This window comes from Solanum dulcamara, chromosome 10 (genome assembly GCF_947179165.1).
Source record: "Solanum dulcamara chromosome 10, daSolDulc1.2, whole genome shotgun sequence".
Classification (NCBI taxonomy): Eukaryota; Viridiplantae; Streptophyta; class Magnoliopsida; order Solanales; family Solanaceae; genus Solanum; species Solanum dulcamara.
The window spans coordinates 67,523,008-67,542,199 of NC_077246.1; the positions used below are offsets into that span (position 1 = coordinate 67,523,008).

General features: G+C 34.8%; 2 protein-coding genes across 2 annotated transcripts; both read right to left on the minus strand.

Annotated features, from left to right (window-relative positions):
* Window positions 1-259: 259 nt before the first annotated feature.
* Window positions 260-1,914, minus strand: LOC129869901 (probable potassium transporter 17). Its single transcript, XM_055944473.1, has 2 exons — window positions 1,034-1,914; window positions 260-491 (listed from the first exon to the last, which is right to left on the minus strand). Exons 1-2 carry the CDS (start codon window positions 1,912-1,914, stop codon window positions 260-262), a joined length of 1,113 nt encoding a protein of 370 aa, XP_055800448.1.
* A 514-nt stretch (window positions 1,915-2,428) lies between these two features.
* Window positions 2,429-11,946, minus strand: LOC129871463 (probable potassium transporter 17). Its single transcript, XM_055946374.1, has 9 exons — window positions 11,900-11,946; window positions 11,480-11,667; window positions 9,569-9,621; window positions 9,112-9,481; window positions 7,787-8,242; window positions 7,234-7,610; window positions 3,813-4,064; window positions 3,301-3,500; window positions 2,429-3,190 (listed from the first exon to the last, which is right to left on the minus strand). The coding sequence occupies exons 3-5, from the start codon at window positions 9,608-9,610 to the stop codon at window positions 7,809-7,811; spliced, it is 846 nt and encodes a 281-aa protein (XP_055802349.1). The 5' UTR covers window positions 9,611-9,621; window positions 11,480-11,667; window positions 11,900-11,946; the 3' UTR covers window positions 2,429-3,190; window positions 3,301-3,500; window positions 3,813-4,064; window positions 7,234-7,610; window positions 7,787-7,808.
* Between the last annotated feature and the right edge of the window lie 7,246 nt (window positions 11,947-19,192).

Consider the following 19,192-nt stretch of genomic DNA (forward strand, 5'->3'; position numbering starts at 1 on the left):
TGATAAAAGCTTTTTTGCTCTTTTTGTTGCCGTATGCAAGAACACCATCTATATGCTAAATTTCCGTTTCTATACATTTGTTTCTCAGTTTTTATTGATGCACTTGTTATTTTACTATGTTAATGACGATCTTCTATAATTAATTAAGGACAAACTAATAAAAAAGAGACTAATCAAGAATTTCAACTAGAACCCCTAACCCCAAACCCCACAAACCCCTTTGAACAAGTATCTCAAACCCCAAAATCCACAAACCCCTTTAAACAAGAATCTCAAACCCCAAAATCCACAAACCCCTTTGAGCAAGAATCTCAAACCCCAAAATCCACAAACCCCTTGGAGCAAGAATCTCAAACCCCAAAATCCACAAACCCCTTGGAGCAAGAATCTCAAACCCCAAAATCCACAAACCCCTTTGAGCAAGAATCTCAAACCCCAAAATCCACAAACCCCTTGGAGCAAGAATCTCAAACCCGAAAACCCATAAATCTCTGAATTTGAACAAGAATTTCAAACTTCAAAACCCACAAACCCTGAATTTGAACAAGAATTTAAAAACCTAAACCTTTGTTAGGACTTCTAATTTGGTTTTTCTTCTCATTTTATTTTGGTAAGAGAAATACCAACAATGATGTTTGTCACAAAACAAAAGGATGATATGTATGCAATCTTACTCTTATCTTGTTGAAGTATAGAGACTGTTTCCAATGGACCCTCGGCTTAAAGTGAAGCATATCAAAATCACTATGTAAAAAATTTGAAAAAAAGTTTCCCACTAAACAATATTTTCAGCTTCTGTATTGATCCTCCATAGCTTTTATCAATTGCTTTCTAATAAGTATATCAAATACAGCATGCCTTATTCACACCTGAGATTTCCTAAGACATGCTATATCCCACTAAAATATACATCTTCTTAACTTTTGAAATATGAAGATATATATATATATATATGTATGTATTGAAACTAGGTAGAACAAATTGATCTTACCTGTTAATGATGTGATCAATCTTCTTGGAACTTTTTCAGTGCCTTGTAGTTAAAGCAGTAAGAACATGTAAAGCCTCGTAGAGCATTCCAACCTCGATACGTTGAGGTAATGGTATACCCATAGAAGGCAATGCAGATCTGCAATTGCTGTGCAAGACTTCATAGAAAACAAGCATTGTTCTATCAAAACATCCACAGCGCTTGCCAATATAAAACCTCGTCTTTCTCCGAATATGGACCACTCCAGCAAGCTTTGCCTCTTCCAACTCGGAAACTTCATCATCTACCTCCAATGAATTGGAGCAGTGGAGCACATGAGCTCGTAAACACTGGATAACTTGATTAACCAAATCATCCCCTTCAAGACTAAACTTAACTGCATAACCATACCGAATCACACATCTATAAACCCCTCTGAGACCTAGTTTACTAACAACGATCCTTTCACCTGGTGCTACTTTAGGAACCAGCAAGTACCGAAGAGTTGTAAATACAGTAACTTTGTGAAGAGATCTCATGTTCTTTATGTAATGACCTAAAATTGGGGTTAAACCATCTTGGATATTCGTGTAGAAGAAGCAGAGTCCGGGAACTCTCCGAAGACCTAGATCCGTTAGCAGTGGCCTTATTCTCTCCAAGTCTATCTTGTGTGTCAATTCATACTCGAGTTTTCTCGGCCTACCATAGAACCAGCCGAACATAATGAAAGCAAGGATGAAAGAGATGACAAAAGGAGTCCAATCACCTTCGGGAATATTTGTGAAGGTTGCACTAACATATACACTTTCCATCACAACAAATACAACGAAGTAGAGTGCGACCAGAGCTGGTGGACTTCTCCAAATAATGATCATAACCAATATCAGCAATATAGTGGTTATAAGCATAACCATGCTAACAACACCACCTGTTGGAGAATCCATTTTAAGTAGTTAATGCAATATTTACTATGCTGACAATATGAAAGAGTTGAACAGTTGCAAGAAAAAATGCATTTATACTTTAATATAAACATACAAGATTATACTATGTAATTTTATTTGAAACAATGCTAAACAAGACAAGACAGTTTAGTTGAACTTGATTTTCACCACATATGTGTGTGTTATCACTACTCGTGAAATTTCTATTTGGACAAGGCTAAACAAGAAAAGACAATTTCTGAAAACAATGAACCAAATGGTATGTGAAAATTCAGGTTCAAAATTATTTAGCTCAGTTCATTACACCAGTTGCTCCTTAAAATAAACAAGTCATCAACAAGTAGCGTTAAATTACACCAGTAGTCGATGTCAGGCCACAGTAACGACCACCCTCCAATGAAGAGGAATCTATGAAAGATAGCTTCCATATAGGAATCAATTCAGGTAAGACAGTCACCAAGAATGAAAGACTAATGCCAAGGCTTAGAAAATCTTACAGAAGGCGTTACGGATGTCTTGCCCATCTCTGAAAACTAGTATGACTGCAACACAGAGAATCATGAGGATGTAGTTAACTTCTGGTGAGTAAACCTCGCCTTCTTTGCTGGAGGATGTGGGAACTACCTTCACCCGAGGAAAATAATGCAACCCAACTGATTGCTTAATAACAGAAAAGGTGGCTGAAATCAGCGACTGACTTGCTACTATTGCAGCTAATGTGGCTATAACAAAAATTGGCCAGTACACAGCAGATGGTATAAACTTGTAAAATCCATCAAAATGGTCATTGGGATTTCTGATCAGATATGCCATCTGTCCCGCATATGTCAGCACTAAAGATAGATATATAGTAAAGAGAAAAGCTATCTGCCAGAAAACAAGGATATGTAAATCATATAAAACAAGCAAGAAGAAGAGACTAAGAACTGAGCTAACAAGCACAATACCTTAAAACCCAAGAAATTACAAGAATCATAATTGTTCCTCTATCACCTCCCAATTACCCTTAAAATCATTAAGGCCTCTCCATACGAAGACAATATTTTTTATGACACGGGAACCAGCAGTTACTATCCTTCGGGTGCGCATAGGGTAAACCCCGCTTCAATGTAATAGCCCGCAAACCACACAAGAGAGGTAAACTGCACTAGGCAAGCCCCGTGCAAGGAGCTCGACTGAGAAAGCAAAGAACAATATGTATCGTACTGCATGCTGTCAAACTTACATTTATTGACGGAGGGAAAACGTGCTCTTAAGCCATCCATTGAAGACAACACTAACAGAAAGAAGGTACAATTAATGAAACTGAAGATGAAAGAGGAAAACTGAGGAGTACTCAAAAGGATGCCGGAAGTTAACTAAAAGGCTCAACATAAGCTAACATACCTGAGATGGCAGGTGTAAGCATGCCATCGCCAATTAGCATGCACATACCCAACATTGCAATGAAAAGCAGTACCCTTCTCGCAATCAAACTCCTTTCACAAAATTACCCAACGTACTTGGCTTTTTCGATTGGTTAACATAGGAATAAACTTGAATTCAAACTGGCACTCTTGGAAGAAAGAATCCCAATATTTATATTTCTGCAGAGTAATGAATAAAGAGCAAATGTTCCACCTTCAAAAGACCATGTTCCAGAACTAAAGTTTCTATAATGATTACATCAAAAGCGATATGAAAAAAACACCGTGGTGGCTTTCAAAAGGAATTTCAAACGAAAAATAAAGGAAACTAGGAATGGAGTCAGCATTATAACCATCCTTCTTTAAAACCTTCAACATTCTCCAAAAGATTAATTTTTAGTATGAATACAAAGGAACAGTTTCTGGAAACCTGAGTCACCTCGATCGTAAGTAGCAAAAGTACAAAGAGAGAGAGAGAGAGATCAGTAATACCTTCGCCCTGATCATCAGCTTTGAGAGCTATGGTAGCATATTTGACAACACCTATTAAACTGAGGGTCCAAAACATTATGCAGTAGATCCCCAAATAATCATCTTCAGTTGGACAATTTAACGGCATTGATGGATATACATAGAGTGGAGATGTGACAAGACCCCCAAAAACAACTCCTAAGGTCTTGTATGCAAGTATCAACGTCCCCCATCGGCTAGTGTCCTAATCCGATATAGTTTCCAAGAAAGAAACTGAGTGAAAACAAATGTCAAAGTACATCCTAGTAGAGACAACTTAATTTTGAATGCAAAATTGTTCGTAGAGTCAACCATCATCATCAACAACTTCACCTCAATTGAAAGATACAACTATATATAATGAAAGATACAGCTATATATAATGAAGGAATTGGATAAAGGAAATACCATCACCAACAACTTAACCTCAATTCAAATTTATATGTGCTTGTTTATAGGAATCTTTTTCATTTAATTTATTTCCTCTGTCACAATATATGAGGAACAGTTGAAATTTCGAAAGTCACCAATGTTTTTCTTCGACCAAACTTTCTTTATATGTCTTTTAAATATTTTATATTATTAATTACTGTGATTTATATAGTAGTTTTGACGATAGTTTCCAAATACTACCTCTATTTCTGTTTGTTGTCTTAATTTCCTTTTTTATTTGTTTAAAAAAGAATGCCTCTTTATTTTTTTGCCAACATTTTAATTTCAACTTTCATGACATGGACATTTTTGTACATTCAAAAGTTTATTTAAATCAAAACAAATAAAGTATATATTCTTTCAATAACACTTTAAGCCTTCTATGTCCGAATTGGCGAATTCAATGTCAAGTTTAGAAGTTTGAATCTCTAAATTTCAACAGTATCACATAAACCAGAAAGAAAGAAGTAGTAGTTTGTGTGCACCCTGACTATTCCATTGAGTACTTACATACTCTTTACTAATACTATAGGCACCGACAAACTCTATCCATTGAGATTCTTGTTTAAAGGGATTTGTGGGTTTGGGATTCTTCTCCAAAGGGGTTTGTGGGTTTGGAGATTCTTATTCAAAGGGGTTTGTCGGTTCTTGTTCAACTCAGGGATTTGCCAATACAGGATTTGAGGTTTTAGTTAAAATTATAGATTAGCCTCTGTTTTATTAGGTTGTCATTAATTTATTTTAGAAGATCGTCACTGGCATAGTAAAATAATAAGTGCACAAATAAAAACAGAGAAACAAATGTATAAAAACAAAAATTTAACATATAACTGGTATTCTTGCATACATTCCCCCCCAAACAGCAACAAAAACTTTTATCAACCACTTTCACAAATGAAAGTGATGAAAGCTTTACAAAGAAGAAAAGCAAAAAATAACACACAAAAAAACGCTATGGGGATGGTGGGCCGTAAGGAGGTCTTCATGCTCGATGTTGAGCCTTTCAAGTATCACCCGTAAAAAACTAGTGATTAGCCGGAGATCCCTCTCCCGCCGTTCACGATCATTGGCGAGACCCCGAAACAACCTATCAAGGTCATTTTGGAGGAGGAGGAGGTCGTGGTGACGATAACGGTGGTGGACCCTCCTTGTTGGTGATGGTGCTTGAATACGTCTAGCCGTTGTCGATACTGGTGGAGAAGCCTATGTTTATGCATAAAAATCGACAACTTTGATGATTTATAGACTCAGGGTACTGAATATCTAATAGTTTAGGAAAAAATATTTGAGAAAGTAATCTCCAACTTTGGTATGAAAATGATTGACATTCGTTAAACAAAAATTATTGGATTGTAACCTTCTTGAACTCTATCCACGGTCAGCTAGACTACAAGGTCACTAAAGTAAATTGCTTGAGGCCTTAATTTTTTTGGGGCCCCCACTTTTTTTTAAATGTATTCTATATAAATTGTTAAAAAGAATCACAATACAGTTAAATTTAAAAAGAGAATAGGAATAGTTTTTAGATAATTGAAACCTCAAGCAATTTAGTTTAGTAACCTTATAGTCAAGTTGACCGTGGATAGTGTTCAAGAAGGTTCCAATCCAAAAAAAATTTGGTTTAAGGAATAATAATCATTTTCATACCAAAATTGGAGATTACTTTCTCAAAAAAATCCTAAATTATTAGATATTCACTCTCCTAGGTCTATAAATCATCAAAATTGTCAGTTTTTATGCATAAACATAATTTCATAAGCTTCACCACCAGCATCGACAATGGCTAGACATATTCAAGCACCACCACCACCAAGGAGTGTCCACCACCATTACCGTCACCACGACCTCCTTCTCCTCCGAAATGACCTCGATAGGTTGTTTCGGGGTCTCGCTGAGGATCGTGAACGGCTAGAGAGGGATCTCAGGAGAATCACCCGTTTTATACGGGTGATACTTCAGAGGCTCAACATCGAGCATGACGACCTCCTTACCCCTCCACCATCCCCGTAGCCTTTTTTTGTGTGTTATTTTTTACTTTTGTTCTTTGTAAAGCTTTCATCGCTTTCATTTGTGAAAGTGGTTGATAAAAGCTTTTTTGCTCTTTTTGTTGCCGTATGCAAGAACACCATCTATATGCTAAATTTCCGTTTCTATACATTTGTTTCTCAGTTTTTATTTATGCACTTGTTATTTTACTATGTTAATGACGTTCTTCTATAATTAATTAAAGACAAACTAATAAAACAGAGACTAATCAAGAATTTGAACTAGAACCCCAAACCCATGTACTGACAAATTCTTGAGTTGAACAAGAACCCCTAACCCCAAACCCCACAAACCCCTTTGAACAAGTATCTCAAACCCCAAAATCCACAAACCCCTTTAAACAAGAATCTCAAACCCCAAAATCCACAAACCCCTTTGAGCAAGAATCTCAAACCCCAAAATCCACAAACCCCTTGGAGCAAGAATCTCAAACCCGAAAACCCATAAATCTCTGAATTTGAACAAGAATTTCAAAGTTCAAAACCCACAAACCCTGAATTTGAACAAGAATTTAAAAACCTAAACCTCTGTTAGGACTTCTAATTTGGTTTTTCTTCTCATTTTGTTTTGGTAAGAGAAATACCAACAATGATGTTTGTCACAAAACAAAAAGATGATATGTATGCAATCTTACTCTTATCTTGTTGAAGTATAGAGACTGTTTCCAATGGACCCTCGGCTTAAAGTGAAGCATATCAAAATCACTATGTAAAAAATTTGAAAAAAATATTTTCAACTTCTGTATTGATCCTCCATAGCTTTTATCAATTGCTTTCTAATGAGTATATCAACTACAGCATGCCTTATTCACATTTGAGATTTCCTAAGACATGCTATATCCCACTAAAATATACATCTTCTTGACTTTTGAAATATGAAAAGATATATATATGTATTGAAACTAGGTAGAACAAATTGATCTTACCTGTTATTGTTGTAATCAATCTTCTTGGAACTTTTTCAGTGCCTTGTAGTTAAGCCAATAAGAACAAGTCAAGCCTTGTAGAGCATTCTGACCTCGATACATTGGGGTAATGGTACACCCATAGCAGGCAGGGCAGATCTGCAATTGCTATGCAAAACTTCATAGAAAAGCAAGCATTGTACTATCAAACCATCTACAACACTTACCGATATAAAGCCTTGTCTTTCCCTGAATATGGACCACCCCAGCAAGCTTTGCCTCTTCCAATTCGGAAACTTCATCATCTACCTCCGATGAATTGGAGCAGTGGAGCACATGAACCCGTAAACTCTGGTTAACTTGATTAACCAAATCATCCCCTTCAAAACTAAGCTTATCTGCATAACCATACCGAATCACACATCTATAAACCCCTCTGAGACCTAGTTTAATAATAACAACCCTTTCACCTGGTGCTACTTGGGGGGGGGGGAAGCCTGGTACACTATGCTCCCACTATGCCCAGGGTCCGGGGAAGGACCTGACCGCAAGAGTCTATTGTACGCAGCCTTACCTTGCATTTCTGCCAGAGATTGTCACATGGCAATAACTTTAGCAGTTACTCCAAGGCTCCCCTTCATATTCTTTATGTAATGACCTAAAATTGGGGTTAAACCATCTTGGATATTCGTGTAGAAGAAGCAGAGTCCGGGAACTCTCCGAAGACCTAGATCCGTTAGCAGTGGCCTTATTCTCTCCAAGTCTATCTTGTGTGTCAATTCATACTCGAGTTTTCTCGGCCTACCATAGAACCAAAAAAACATAATGAAAGCAAGGATGAAAGAAATGGCAAAAGGAATCCAACCACCTTCTGGATTTTTTGTGAAGATTGCACTAACATATACACTTTCCATCACAAAAAATACAACAAAGTAGAGCGCGAACAGAGCTGGTGGACTTCTCCAAATAATGATCATAACCAATGTCAACAATACAGTGGTTATAAGTATAACCATGCTAACAACAACACCTGTTAAAGAATCCATTTTAAGTAGTTAATGCAATATTTACCACACTGACGATAGAAAAGAGTTGAACAGCAGTATGTTACCAGTTTTCAAAAAGAGTTGAAGAGTTGTAAGAATAGTAAATCATGACCATCATGAGATGTCCTTTAGCACAATTATGACCCATTTTTCCTTGTTTTGGAGCAACCGTTAGTGAGAAGGGTATTTTGAGCTATTTTGATAGTTGGAGGGTATTTCTTAGCCAAACACGTAACGGTAAAGGTATTTTTGAGCCAAAAATGTAACGGACGGTAAACCAGACCCATTTTGAATAGTTCAAGGTTTATTTGGCCCTTTTTCCTTGAGAAAAGCCCAGTTTTCTAATGCCGTTGGATGCAAAACATGGTCACGAGTCACGAGTACTATGAAAATGCTCCTATGAAGATGAATATTTCACATGGGGAAGTTTGTATCCTTATGCTGGGTGTGAAGTAACACCAACCGAAGAACTGATCTCCACCTCAAAATAGAGACTGCAATTTATACCTTAATATAAACATATATGTTCGTTATCACTACTCGTGAAATTTCTCTTTGGACAATGCTAAGCAAGACAAGACAATTTCTGAAAACAATGAACCAAATAGTATGAGAAAAATAAGCTTCAGAATTTGTTTAACTCATTTCATTACACCAGTTACTCCTTACAATAAACAAGTCATCACCAAATGGCAGTAAATTAGATCAAGAAAATGTCAGTAGTCGATGTCAGGCCATAGTAGACTAGCAAAAGATAACTTCCATAAAGGGATCAATTCATTTGACATAGTCACTAAGAACAAAAATCATCAAGAATGAAATATTAAAAGGAGGGCTTAGAGAATCTTCTTACCAAAGGCATTTCCGTTGTCTTGCCCATCTCCGAAAATTAGTATGACTGCAACACAGAGAATCATGAGGATGTATTTAACTTCTGGTGAGTAAACCTCGCCTTCTTTGCAGGAGTATGTGTGAACTACCTTCACCCGAGGAAAATAATCCAACACAACTGATTGCTTGATAACAGAAAAGGTGGCTGAAATCAGCGACTGATTTGCTACTATTGCAGCTAATGTGGCTATAACAAAAATTGGCCAGTACACAGCAGATGGTATAAACTTGTAAAATCCATCAAAATGGTCGTCGGGAGTTCTGATCAGATATGCCGTCTGTCCCGCATATGTCAGCACTAATAATGGATATATAGTAAAGAGAAAAGCTATCTGCCAGAAAACAAGGATACGTAAATCCTATAAAACAAGCAAGAAGAAGAGACTAAGAAAAATTCCAAGACGTAGTATGTATTTTACCCGAATTGAACTCCTGTTGAAATGACCAAGATCAGCAAACATTGCTTCAGAACCTGAAAAATATGATATGATGTACTGTTAAACAGAGGATATTTTACATATCTTCTTGCCTAAATCCAAACATCTTTGTAGCCTTCCCAATATGAGGGAAACAAGACCAGCATCTGTTGAAAATAAGTAAAGGGAAAAGTCATAATTTTCCCCTAGAACTTGTCCAAGAAGTCAAGTTACACACATAAATTATTTGGGCAATTTGGTATACACACACACACTCATACATTTTGTTCAAATTGTATCTAATACCACCTGCCTATCTACCTCACAGGGGTGAGGTGTGCGTACACTCTATCCTCCCCAGACACAAGTGGGATCACACTGAATATGTTGTTGTATCTAATACCACCTGGATAGGACACATGTCAAAGAAATTGTTCTCACTTTCCTTAGGGGCGTGGAGCTAAATATAACATTTTGCAGCAACCATTTGTCAGAGCTCCAATTAGTAGCTAGAAAGCGTGTTCCATTTTTTTTCTTTTTGACTGATGCATTGTGTTAATAATTCACTTTTTGTGAATTTGTGAAGCCATCTCACTTTCCTGGATAGGATTTTATTTTTTCATTTTAGTTTAGAGTTTCCGCTCCACACAATTTCCTAATTCATTTATCTTGATTCTACCTAATAATCTTCTTTTGGAAGGATCAACGAATTCAAATCTTTTACCATTTTATGAGATTTCCTTTTTAGTTATAAAAGGATCCCATCTTCATTATATTTCTACATAAATTGGTACCTTGTTGAAGAAAGAAAAAGAGAATAAGGGAGGCCAACCACAAAAATATTTGAAGAGTAAATAGGACAAGATACCGAAAAGCATCTATGTCTACTACCAGATCTTGTCCAGAAATTAACTCTAGCAAACCAATATTTTTCGGAGAAAGGTACTCACCACCCCCTAACCCCTTCCATCCTTCCTTTTTCACTAGCCCATAAACCCCCACTACACCCAAAAAAAAAGGAGTGCGAGGAATCTGAAAACTTAGCGAGAAAAACACCATGGTCGACGTCGGAACTCTCTGAGCTAACTAATCTAGAACACCCTCCACATTTTGGGTCTCTCGAACCACACCAATCGATGAAACAGCAGTCACCCAAGAAAGAAAGTCAAAAGACTTTTTGTAGTTTGTACTATAAATATTCTTCGTAATACTTTCCACCTCCTCCACTCATCTCCTTTCGAGTTTCTAAGGATTGGAAATGAGTAAGACACCGGGTTTGAGCTTTTCCCGCCATGGCTAGACATTGTACACATGATAACTGGTCCAAATTTTCCCCAACCTTAATTGCAAAGTAAAAGGGAAAGAAAGTAAAAAAAAAAAAACTCCACCTTTCTTCTTATGGAAAAAGAGAAAAATATTGTGAAAGGGAAAAGGAGTGAACAAAAATTAGAGGTAAAATCGTAGCAGTGCATGCATAAACTTCCCCTTTTCTCATCTGGTTATACTTATATCTATCACATCACCACTCGGGGAGGCATAGATACACTTTGGACAAGAAAATGGGAAGATTAGGTCACTCGCAAAATTTAAGTGACTGACATTTGGGAACTAGTTCAGGGATTCCAAAAACAAACCTAAAAATGAACAGTGACTAATGCAGTCAAGCCAAATGAAGTTTTAAAATGCAGATATTTAAAGACCATCTCTACTTAGGTCATACGCCGCCAGACGTAGCACATAATCCAGTTATCTATAAAGCAAAAACGTTTCCCCAATTTCACAGTTACTGCCCCTAACATAATAATTCAATGCCCATACTAGATGAAGCATGTGAATTTCCAAACATGAGGAAATGGATTTAGATCTTAACTTAATTGAAGAAATATTGCAGGCCATACCAACAACGAGGCTTACCTGTAATGCAGATGACAGTACCACCAAGATATATCCATCCTTGCTTTCCATTTCTTAAGAAGAAGAGGACTATGTAATGGGGTGATATCGCCTTGAATAATACTGTACATCCAAAAGAGGAGTGGTACCAAATTTCTGCAGGAGGAATAGAACAATGAGAACTATCGCAGAGAGAACTTCGACCAACGCTGCAAGTAGCAAATAGAGAAATTGTGAATATCGTGAGAGAGAGAGAGAGAGAGAGAGAGAGTTGTGGACAATAAACATTTTTCCACCTTAAAAGTTTTCTATCATCACTTAATTACTTCAAATAATTACATGAATAAAGATTCAAGTTATTTCAATTAGTTTCAAGAATCAAGATTCAAGTAACATCAATATGTAAATCTGTGAAAGGTCGTCTTTTAACAAGCACAATACCTTAAAATCCCACAAATTACAAGAATCAAAATTGTTCCTCTACCACTTCCCAATTACCCTCAAAAATCATAAAGAGGTCTCCGTACAAAGATAAATTTTTTTGTGACAAGGAAATCCGCAATTGTTATTCTTTGGGTGTGCATATGGGCCTGTAAGATATTCTGATACAGTTCTAACAGTGGGAAATACTGCCCGTATTTATTTTCTTCTTCATCGAGGACACTACTGCTTGCTAGGTTAAATCAATAAAGTAGTGTCATAATCGATGTACCATCATCTCAGAACCAAATCAAAAAACTATAAAAATCCCGTATATTTCAACTGAGTCTGGCCTTTTATAATAAATATGTAATAGAACTTAGATACCTAGCATAGATATGAAGTTTCTAGCCGGACAAAGTCACGGCTATGGAGAAAAGATAAAAATTAAAAAAAATACACCTTAAGAACACGAAAGCTTTGCCAAACTTGATTCTTTATTCACAAAGAGAGTTTTTACAAGAGAGAGAGTTTTTACTAGGGGGAGAGAGAGTACTCGAAAACTTCTACCTAGAAACGTAAAACAATTGCCTTTTATATAAGCGAACATAAGAAACATAAGGAATAAAAATGGTCCCTTATATGGGTCCCTAGTACAGTATATCTAATGTTGATACAGTGTTTCTACTGTTAAGAAGATTATCATCTTCATTCTTATCTTGCTTTGATTATAGCCTCTCATGGCCCGAAGTCTTTTCAATCTTTTAAGGGTCTGGAGTGATTTTCTCATTCTGCTTTTCCTTTTCCTTTGACAACTGTTTTGAGGAATTCTTCTTTGTCTTGTAGGGATTGGAGGAAATCTTTCACCTTTTCTAGCTCGATTTCTGATAACATCGGTCTTGGTCCATCAAACTGTGCATCTGCGATATCATCATTGCTTGCTTCACTTTTCATTGGAGTGTCAGATTTATCATACTTTGTTAGAATTTGAAGCAAATTCCTTTTTACTTCTTCGAGATATTCATTTATCATCTCGCTTTTATTGCCTTGTTGCACTAAAATTCTTCGAGCAATATGTTTGACAGAATTATTTGCTACCAATTTCTTTTGTGGTAGTTTTGTATAATCTTGTATTTTTGCTCGAAAATTGTCTACGAGATCTTGTCCATATGTTTGTTTAGTTTTTGGGTCTTTCCTAGTTAATTTGTCCCATAAGTTATTATAATAAACTTGGTATAAACAAGGAATCTTTTCGTCAAGGGTGAACCCGACTTCGGAAAGCCATTTATGGATCCATGGAATAGAGAATTCAATAAAAAAAATCTGAGCAATTTTGTCTAAATTACAAACATGATCTGAGAGGTATAACTCTGTGAGGAATGGAGAAACTTTAGTCCATTCTTTATATAAGTTTAAATATTCATACGACAAATTTTTTATCGAGGGTCCATGGAAAGTCCACCATCTTATGAACCAGTTTGGAATTGGTCCATTAAATACTTTAGTACATTTTTTTATAAATCAAGTGTGCTTATGTTTATCATTATTATAATAAAAAACCTTTTTAAAAGCCTGAATATAATCCCAATAAGTCAGGTTTATGTTCATTTTATTTACGCAAACTTGTCGTTCATTCATGGTGGAGATTCCCCACTCTTCCACAGATATAATCTACTTGATAATGACCTTAGAGAAATTATAAACATTCTCTTTTGTTGTGAAGTGTTGGAATGATTAGGATTGTTTCATAATAAGTGCAAGTCTTATATGACTCCCCAGGGAAGTATAATCCCCTTACCAAATACCTTTGGAATATTTTCCATGGTTCATCACTTCTCTAAATATCAGAGTTATCTAAGAAGAAATATAATTTCTTTGGTAGGTCCTTCTTCATAACAGTTATTGTCATTGACTTCTTTGACCATAGAAGTAAAAGTATCTTTTTGCTTTTGAGATTCCAAATATGCCTTCAGTTGCCCATACAATGGACTATATTCTGGAATATCTTTCAGATTTATTGTAGGAGTATCATCCTTTGGGGCTGACGAAGATGATGTTTCGCCTAATTTTGAGTTTATCAAGTTCTTGTTTCCCAATCGTAAAATTATTAGATGAGGATGAAGAGCCGTATGACGACCTTTGTGATGGGTTAATCCTTCCATGCCTCTGGCTATATTGCCTTTTCCTCGTATTATAGACCATTGAGGGTCTGCCATTCTGCAGATGTAACAAATCATGTTAATGAAATTCAAAATAATCTTCTGTATCAAGATAATAAGGACTGTCATCATCCTCATAAGAATGAATAGAGAAGTGAGGGGTTTCCATTGCTTCTCTAATAATTTTGACGATTAATTTAACAGAATTATTGTCTGAATATCTTGTCTTAAAGGAATTGCCTTTAAAATGGTAATAAGTTCTTTATCTTCAAAGAAACCTGCAAAATAATGCATAATTAGGTGCTCAAATATTTCCTAGATAGGAAGTCAGGTAGAGAATTATCAATTCTCTTTTTATACTGGATATCGAAATCAAATGAGGCCAATTGGGCCTGCCAACTAGCAAAGATTAATTTAGAGGCATCATGTTTAAAGTCTTTGTCAAATATATTTGACTGATTGAGCATCTGTTTTAATCAGAAACCGTTGATTATATAGATCATCCTGAAATTTTAAAATACACTTAACATTGCATAGCATTTCATGAGCCACAGTAGCATATTTTCTCTGGGTCTCAATCCATTTTCCTAAATTTAATCGTATAAGATATTCACATTTGTCATGGAGATTAATTTGTTTGAGTATTCCTCCATAACCAATATTAGAAGCATATGTTTCAATATATTTTTGCCAAGCAGGGTTAGCAAGCGTTAAACACGGTAAAGATTTAACACGTTGTTTAATAGATTTGACTAATTCAGTCAGACTATCAGTCCAAGGAGATTTATGATTCTTTTTTAATCTCTCGCATAGCGGGGATAAATCTCTAGATATATTTTTGTAAAAGTGAGAAATATAATTTAAAATTCCCAAAAATCTTTGAAGCATAGTCCTATCTGTTATAATATCAGAAAATTTTGAAGCAAAGTCAATAGATCTTTGAATGGAATTAATCTTCCCTTGGCAAATATTATGTCCAAGAAATCGGACATCAATTTAAAACAAACTCATTTTTGATTTAGATATAACCAAACCGTTTTGTATAACAATCATTTTGAAAATATCAAGATGCTTGATATGTGTTTCAAAAGTTTTTGAGTAAACCAAAATATCACCGATATAAATAATTATAAAATCTAAATATGGATTCAAAATATCATTCATTATTTTATGAAATTCAGAAGGGACATTTTTTACACCAAAAGGCATAACGTTCCATTCATATTATCCAAAAGGAACATTAAAGGCAGTTATATAAGTATACTTTTTAAAAATCTGAATTTGTCCATATCCTGATTTTAAATCAAATTTTGAAAATATATTGACATCATATAATCTTGATAATAAATCTTTGTTATTTGGAATAGGATACCTAATCCATTTTAAAAATTTATTTAAACGTTTATAATTAATAACCAATCGAGGAACGCCATGCTCCTTTTCTGCTGCATTATTGACATAAAAGGCAGTGCAGGACCAAGGCGACTTGGATTGTTTTATCAAACCTTTTTGCAAGAGATTATCAATTTTTTTTTTGCAAAATTCTACTAACTCATCATTCATTTAACAGGGACGTGACTTAGTGGGAATATTATCTTTGTAAAATTTGTCCTCATAGTGAAAAGTCACAATATGCTTTTTCCTATTCCAAAAAGCACTTGGTTGATTGGCACAAATATCAACGGCCAGCTGTTCAGGAATTAATTTAATTTTTTTCTGTACTTTAGCAGGACGTAGAGTATCAAATATACTCATACTGTAAATTTCAAGTTGTAAAGAATCAACATGTTTTTGTTACATATCAATTAAAATATTAATATCTCTAGTAACTAGTTCAGTTATAAATGTAAAAGATATTTTTTTGTCTTTATAACTGGCAGTAAATCCTTTTGAATCAATATTTGAAAAGGGATATATAGCATTTATGAAATGAGTTCCAAGTATGATTGGAGGATGCATCTGATCTTTTACTAATAAAAAGAAATGAGTAGTTTTTTTCAAAAGATCAGATTTAACATATCTAGATGCAGATTTAACAACATGCGTAGTTTTTTCATTTTAGTTTAGAGGGTATTAACCCTTCTTGAATGCAACTAACATCTGCTCCATTATCGATCATTGCAGTGTTAGTGATAATAAACTCATTGTTAATTAAAATAGTACATATAATATACGATCTATGAGCAGTTACAATCTGCAGCATTCCTAAAAAGGAATTTTGTTTAGAACTATCAATAAGTTCTTCAACTTTATCGTCAATTTTACCTTTTCCTTTATTCATAGGAGGTATTGACGCAGAATCATCCTTCTCATCATTCTCTAATTGAGAAATCCTGTGTTCATGAATCATTTGATTCTGTTTTAGAGTTTTAATCTCAGTTTTTAATTTTTTAACTTTAATTTTTAAATCATTGAAGGAAGTATCTTTCACTATAGTATCAGTCTTTTTATCAAGACGAGCAAAAACTTCATTTATAGAATAGGATTTTGAATCAAAATCAATTTTTGATTTAAGATTTTAGAAGATTTAGAAAATTGGGAGCTGGATGCCGAAGTCATATTAATAATTTTGCTCCTCATACTTTCATCAGAAATTTCTATCAATAATTCAATCACATTTTCAGAAGTAATTGTATTAATACTTAAATCTTCAAATTGTGATTGGAGCTTATAAAACTCATCAGTTTTGCATGGGCAATTATCACATGTACAAGTAGCACCACAGTCATTGGGCATGATATTATTATTATCAGAAAAATCCAGAAATTCTACCTCACTTTCAGATCTTTCAGACTTGGATTTTGTCTCAGAGTAATAATCAAATTCTGAACCAGAAGTGTACAATAAATCATAAACTTTGCCATAAAGATCGTCTTCAAGTTTTAAAGATTTAAGCTTTTCAAGCTTACAATTTGGAGCAATATGCCCATATTGACCAAACCTGTAACATTTAATTTTACTAAGGTCTTTTTTAGAAAAGTGTTTGGTAAATCTATTAGATTTACAGTGAGCCTTTCTAGCCTCACGTTTGTCTTTACTCCGTCGAGAACGACGATGTTTCTTATAAGGTTTATCAGGGTAGTCTTCTCTATAACGTCGGTGCCTGTGAGACCTTTTTCCTTGGCTAGATGGACCGGCTATACAAAATTGGTTACAAAAATCTTCTAGCTGAGATCGCTCCTTTTTCTTATTGATCTTAAGTTGTTAAGCTAATTTAAGCTCGTTACAAAGATTTAATCTTTCTTGAGTGCAAGTGTCAATTAGGTGACCATAAGTAAATTGATCATAAGGAATAGCAGATTATTTCCCTTGAGAGTTTTTCTAACTCTTTCTGAAAATAATTGGGGAAGTCCATCAATAAATTTTCATATCTAGTAAGATAAATTACTTTCTGGTAAGTCCATTATATGACTTACAAAGATGTCTTTGTACCACCTAAATTCTCCTAAAAGCTTACATCTAACTCCATTTAGCAAGGTTCTCAAAGCTTCATTTTGATTGATAAATCTACCATTAAAATGTTCTAGAATAGTGAGGATTAGTGTCTAAACTGCATCTTGGCGATAGCTTTCTACAAGCCGTTCGGATGTACCTTCTTTGCCAACTACTGCTTCCCCTGCTACTTCTTGTACCACATAAGTAGAAATGGACTTTTTAGCCTCAGCAGACAAGAAATTATCCACCAGCCACGAAGTTGACCGATAAATCCTGCAACAATTATTGTGCAAGTAGTATGATCTGAGTTATGGTTAGTAGATTTACAAATAGTAGCATACATCAACATTCGATGTACGAGAATGGAGACTTGTCTATCAGTTAAGCCATCAAGATTCCACTCATAAATTTGATCACCGCTATAAGCAATATTGGATTGGATCCAGTCTCATTTTTTAATCAACACATTTTGAGGAGTGGAACGAGGCTAATAATAAGTCATCATGACTAATTTGGTAGCATACTTGCCATGCTTTATAGTTCTCTCTCGTTCTCCTCGATACTTTATGTGATTGACTTCAGAAATATCATTGATAATTGGAGAACTATCTATCATATCAATGAGTTTAGCATTTAAATTAGCTAGTTTTTTTTATCAAAAAGCATTTCTAAATCAGTTAACGAATTAGACTTAAAACCCTTTACTTCAATCGGTCGTTGAATATGAGTAGGGATATTAAGAACCGATTTACTCTCAGAGGTGGAGGCAATATCAGTTGCTTTGCTCATACTCGTAGATTTTAGGATAATTAACTCATCGAGTTTTGTATCTAGAGAACTAATATGTTCTTCTATAACTTTAACATATAAACTCAAATAATTATTTTGAGCAATCAAATTATTTATCTCTTTAATGCTAATTTTAACGATATCATTATCAATGAATCTTTGAAAAGCTGAGAAAGTAAGACCCGTATTATTAGGCAAAATAAAAGGACTCTGAGGAGGGTAAACTGCTTTAGTAAGATTACCACTTCCATCTTTAAAGGTTCTTTGTGCTAAAATCTTTATGTATAAAGGTAAATAAGTGATTATAAACCAAGAAACAAAGTACATAATTTGATTATGCAATGCACAAATTTCATAAAATTCTTGAGAAATATTATTTAAATCATCTTGGCTATAAGCCTCAAAAAATCAAGTCTTAAACTTGTTCCATTTTTCTTGACGAAATTTCTTTTGAATATGATGATGAGCCAAGGAACCTGGGCTAAAATCGATTTGATGCATTATCATAATTAAATCAAATCTTATTCCTGTCAGACACCTCATTGAGGTCAAAATCCATTTCGGATGCAGTAGGTTCTATATTAGACAGTTTATCAGTAGCCTGTACAATATTAGTAGTATGGTCAATCTTGACTCTTTCAACAACTTTTTCACTCAAAGTATCACTTAAAGTATGCAAAGATAAAGCTCTATTTCATGCTGGACCATAACTGGAACATCAGGGGCAATCGGGAAAATATGTTAAATCTCAGGCAAAAATCTATATCCAGAAAAGGATCGTCTGTTATAAACAGGAGATTTATAAATTGAGAATTTATCAGCAAATTGAATACACATCCTACCATCAGGATTTTGAGTAATATGAGAATATTCACTATTAGTCAAATCATTTGTGACTTGACTTGGGGATATAATCGAATCCAAAGTCTAT

What these genes read in the sequence shown, in the direction of transcription:
- LOC129869901 (XM_055944473.1), bottom strand. Translation starts at nt 1,914, where the DNA reads ATGGATTCTCCAACAGGTGGTGTTGTTAGCATGGTTATGCTTATAACC. An exon ending in CTTACTGCTTTAACTACAAG is followed by an intron (nt 492 to 1,033) that starts GCACTGAAAAAG and finishes GTTCAAATTCAG; the next exon opens with AGATTTATGGGTTTTCGGGT.
- LOC129871463 (XM_055946374.1), bottom strand. Translation starts at nt 9,610, where the DNA reads ATGTTTGCTGATCTTGGTCATTTCAACAGGAGTTCAATTCGG. An exon ending in TCAACAGGAGTTCAATTCGG is followed by an intron (nt 9,482 to 9,568) that starts GTAAAATACATA and finishes GTTTTCTGGCAG; the next exon opens with ATAGCTTTTCTCTTTACTAT. An exon ending in AGACAACGGAAATGCCTTTG is followed by an intron (nt 8,243 to 9,111) that starts GTAAGAAGATTC and finishes ATTCTTTAACAG; the next exon opens with GTGTTGTTGTTAGCATGGTT.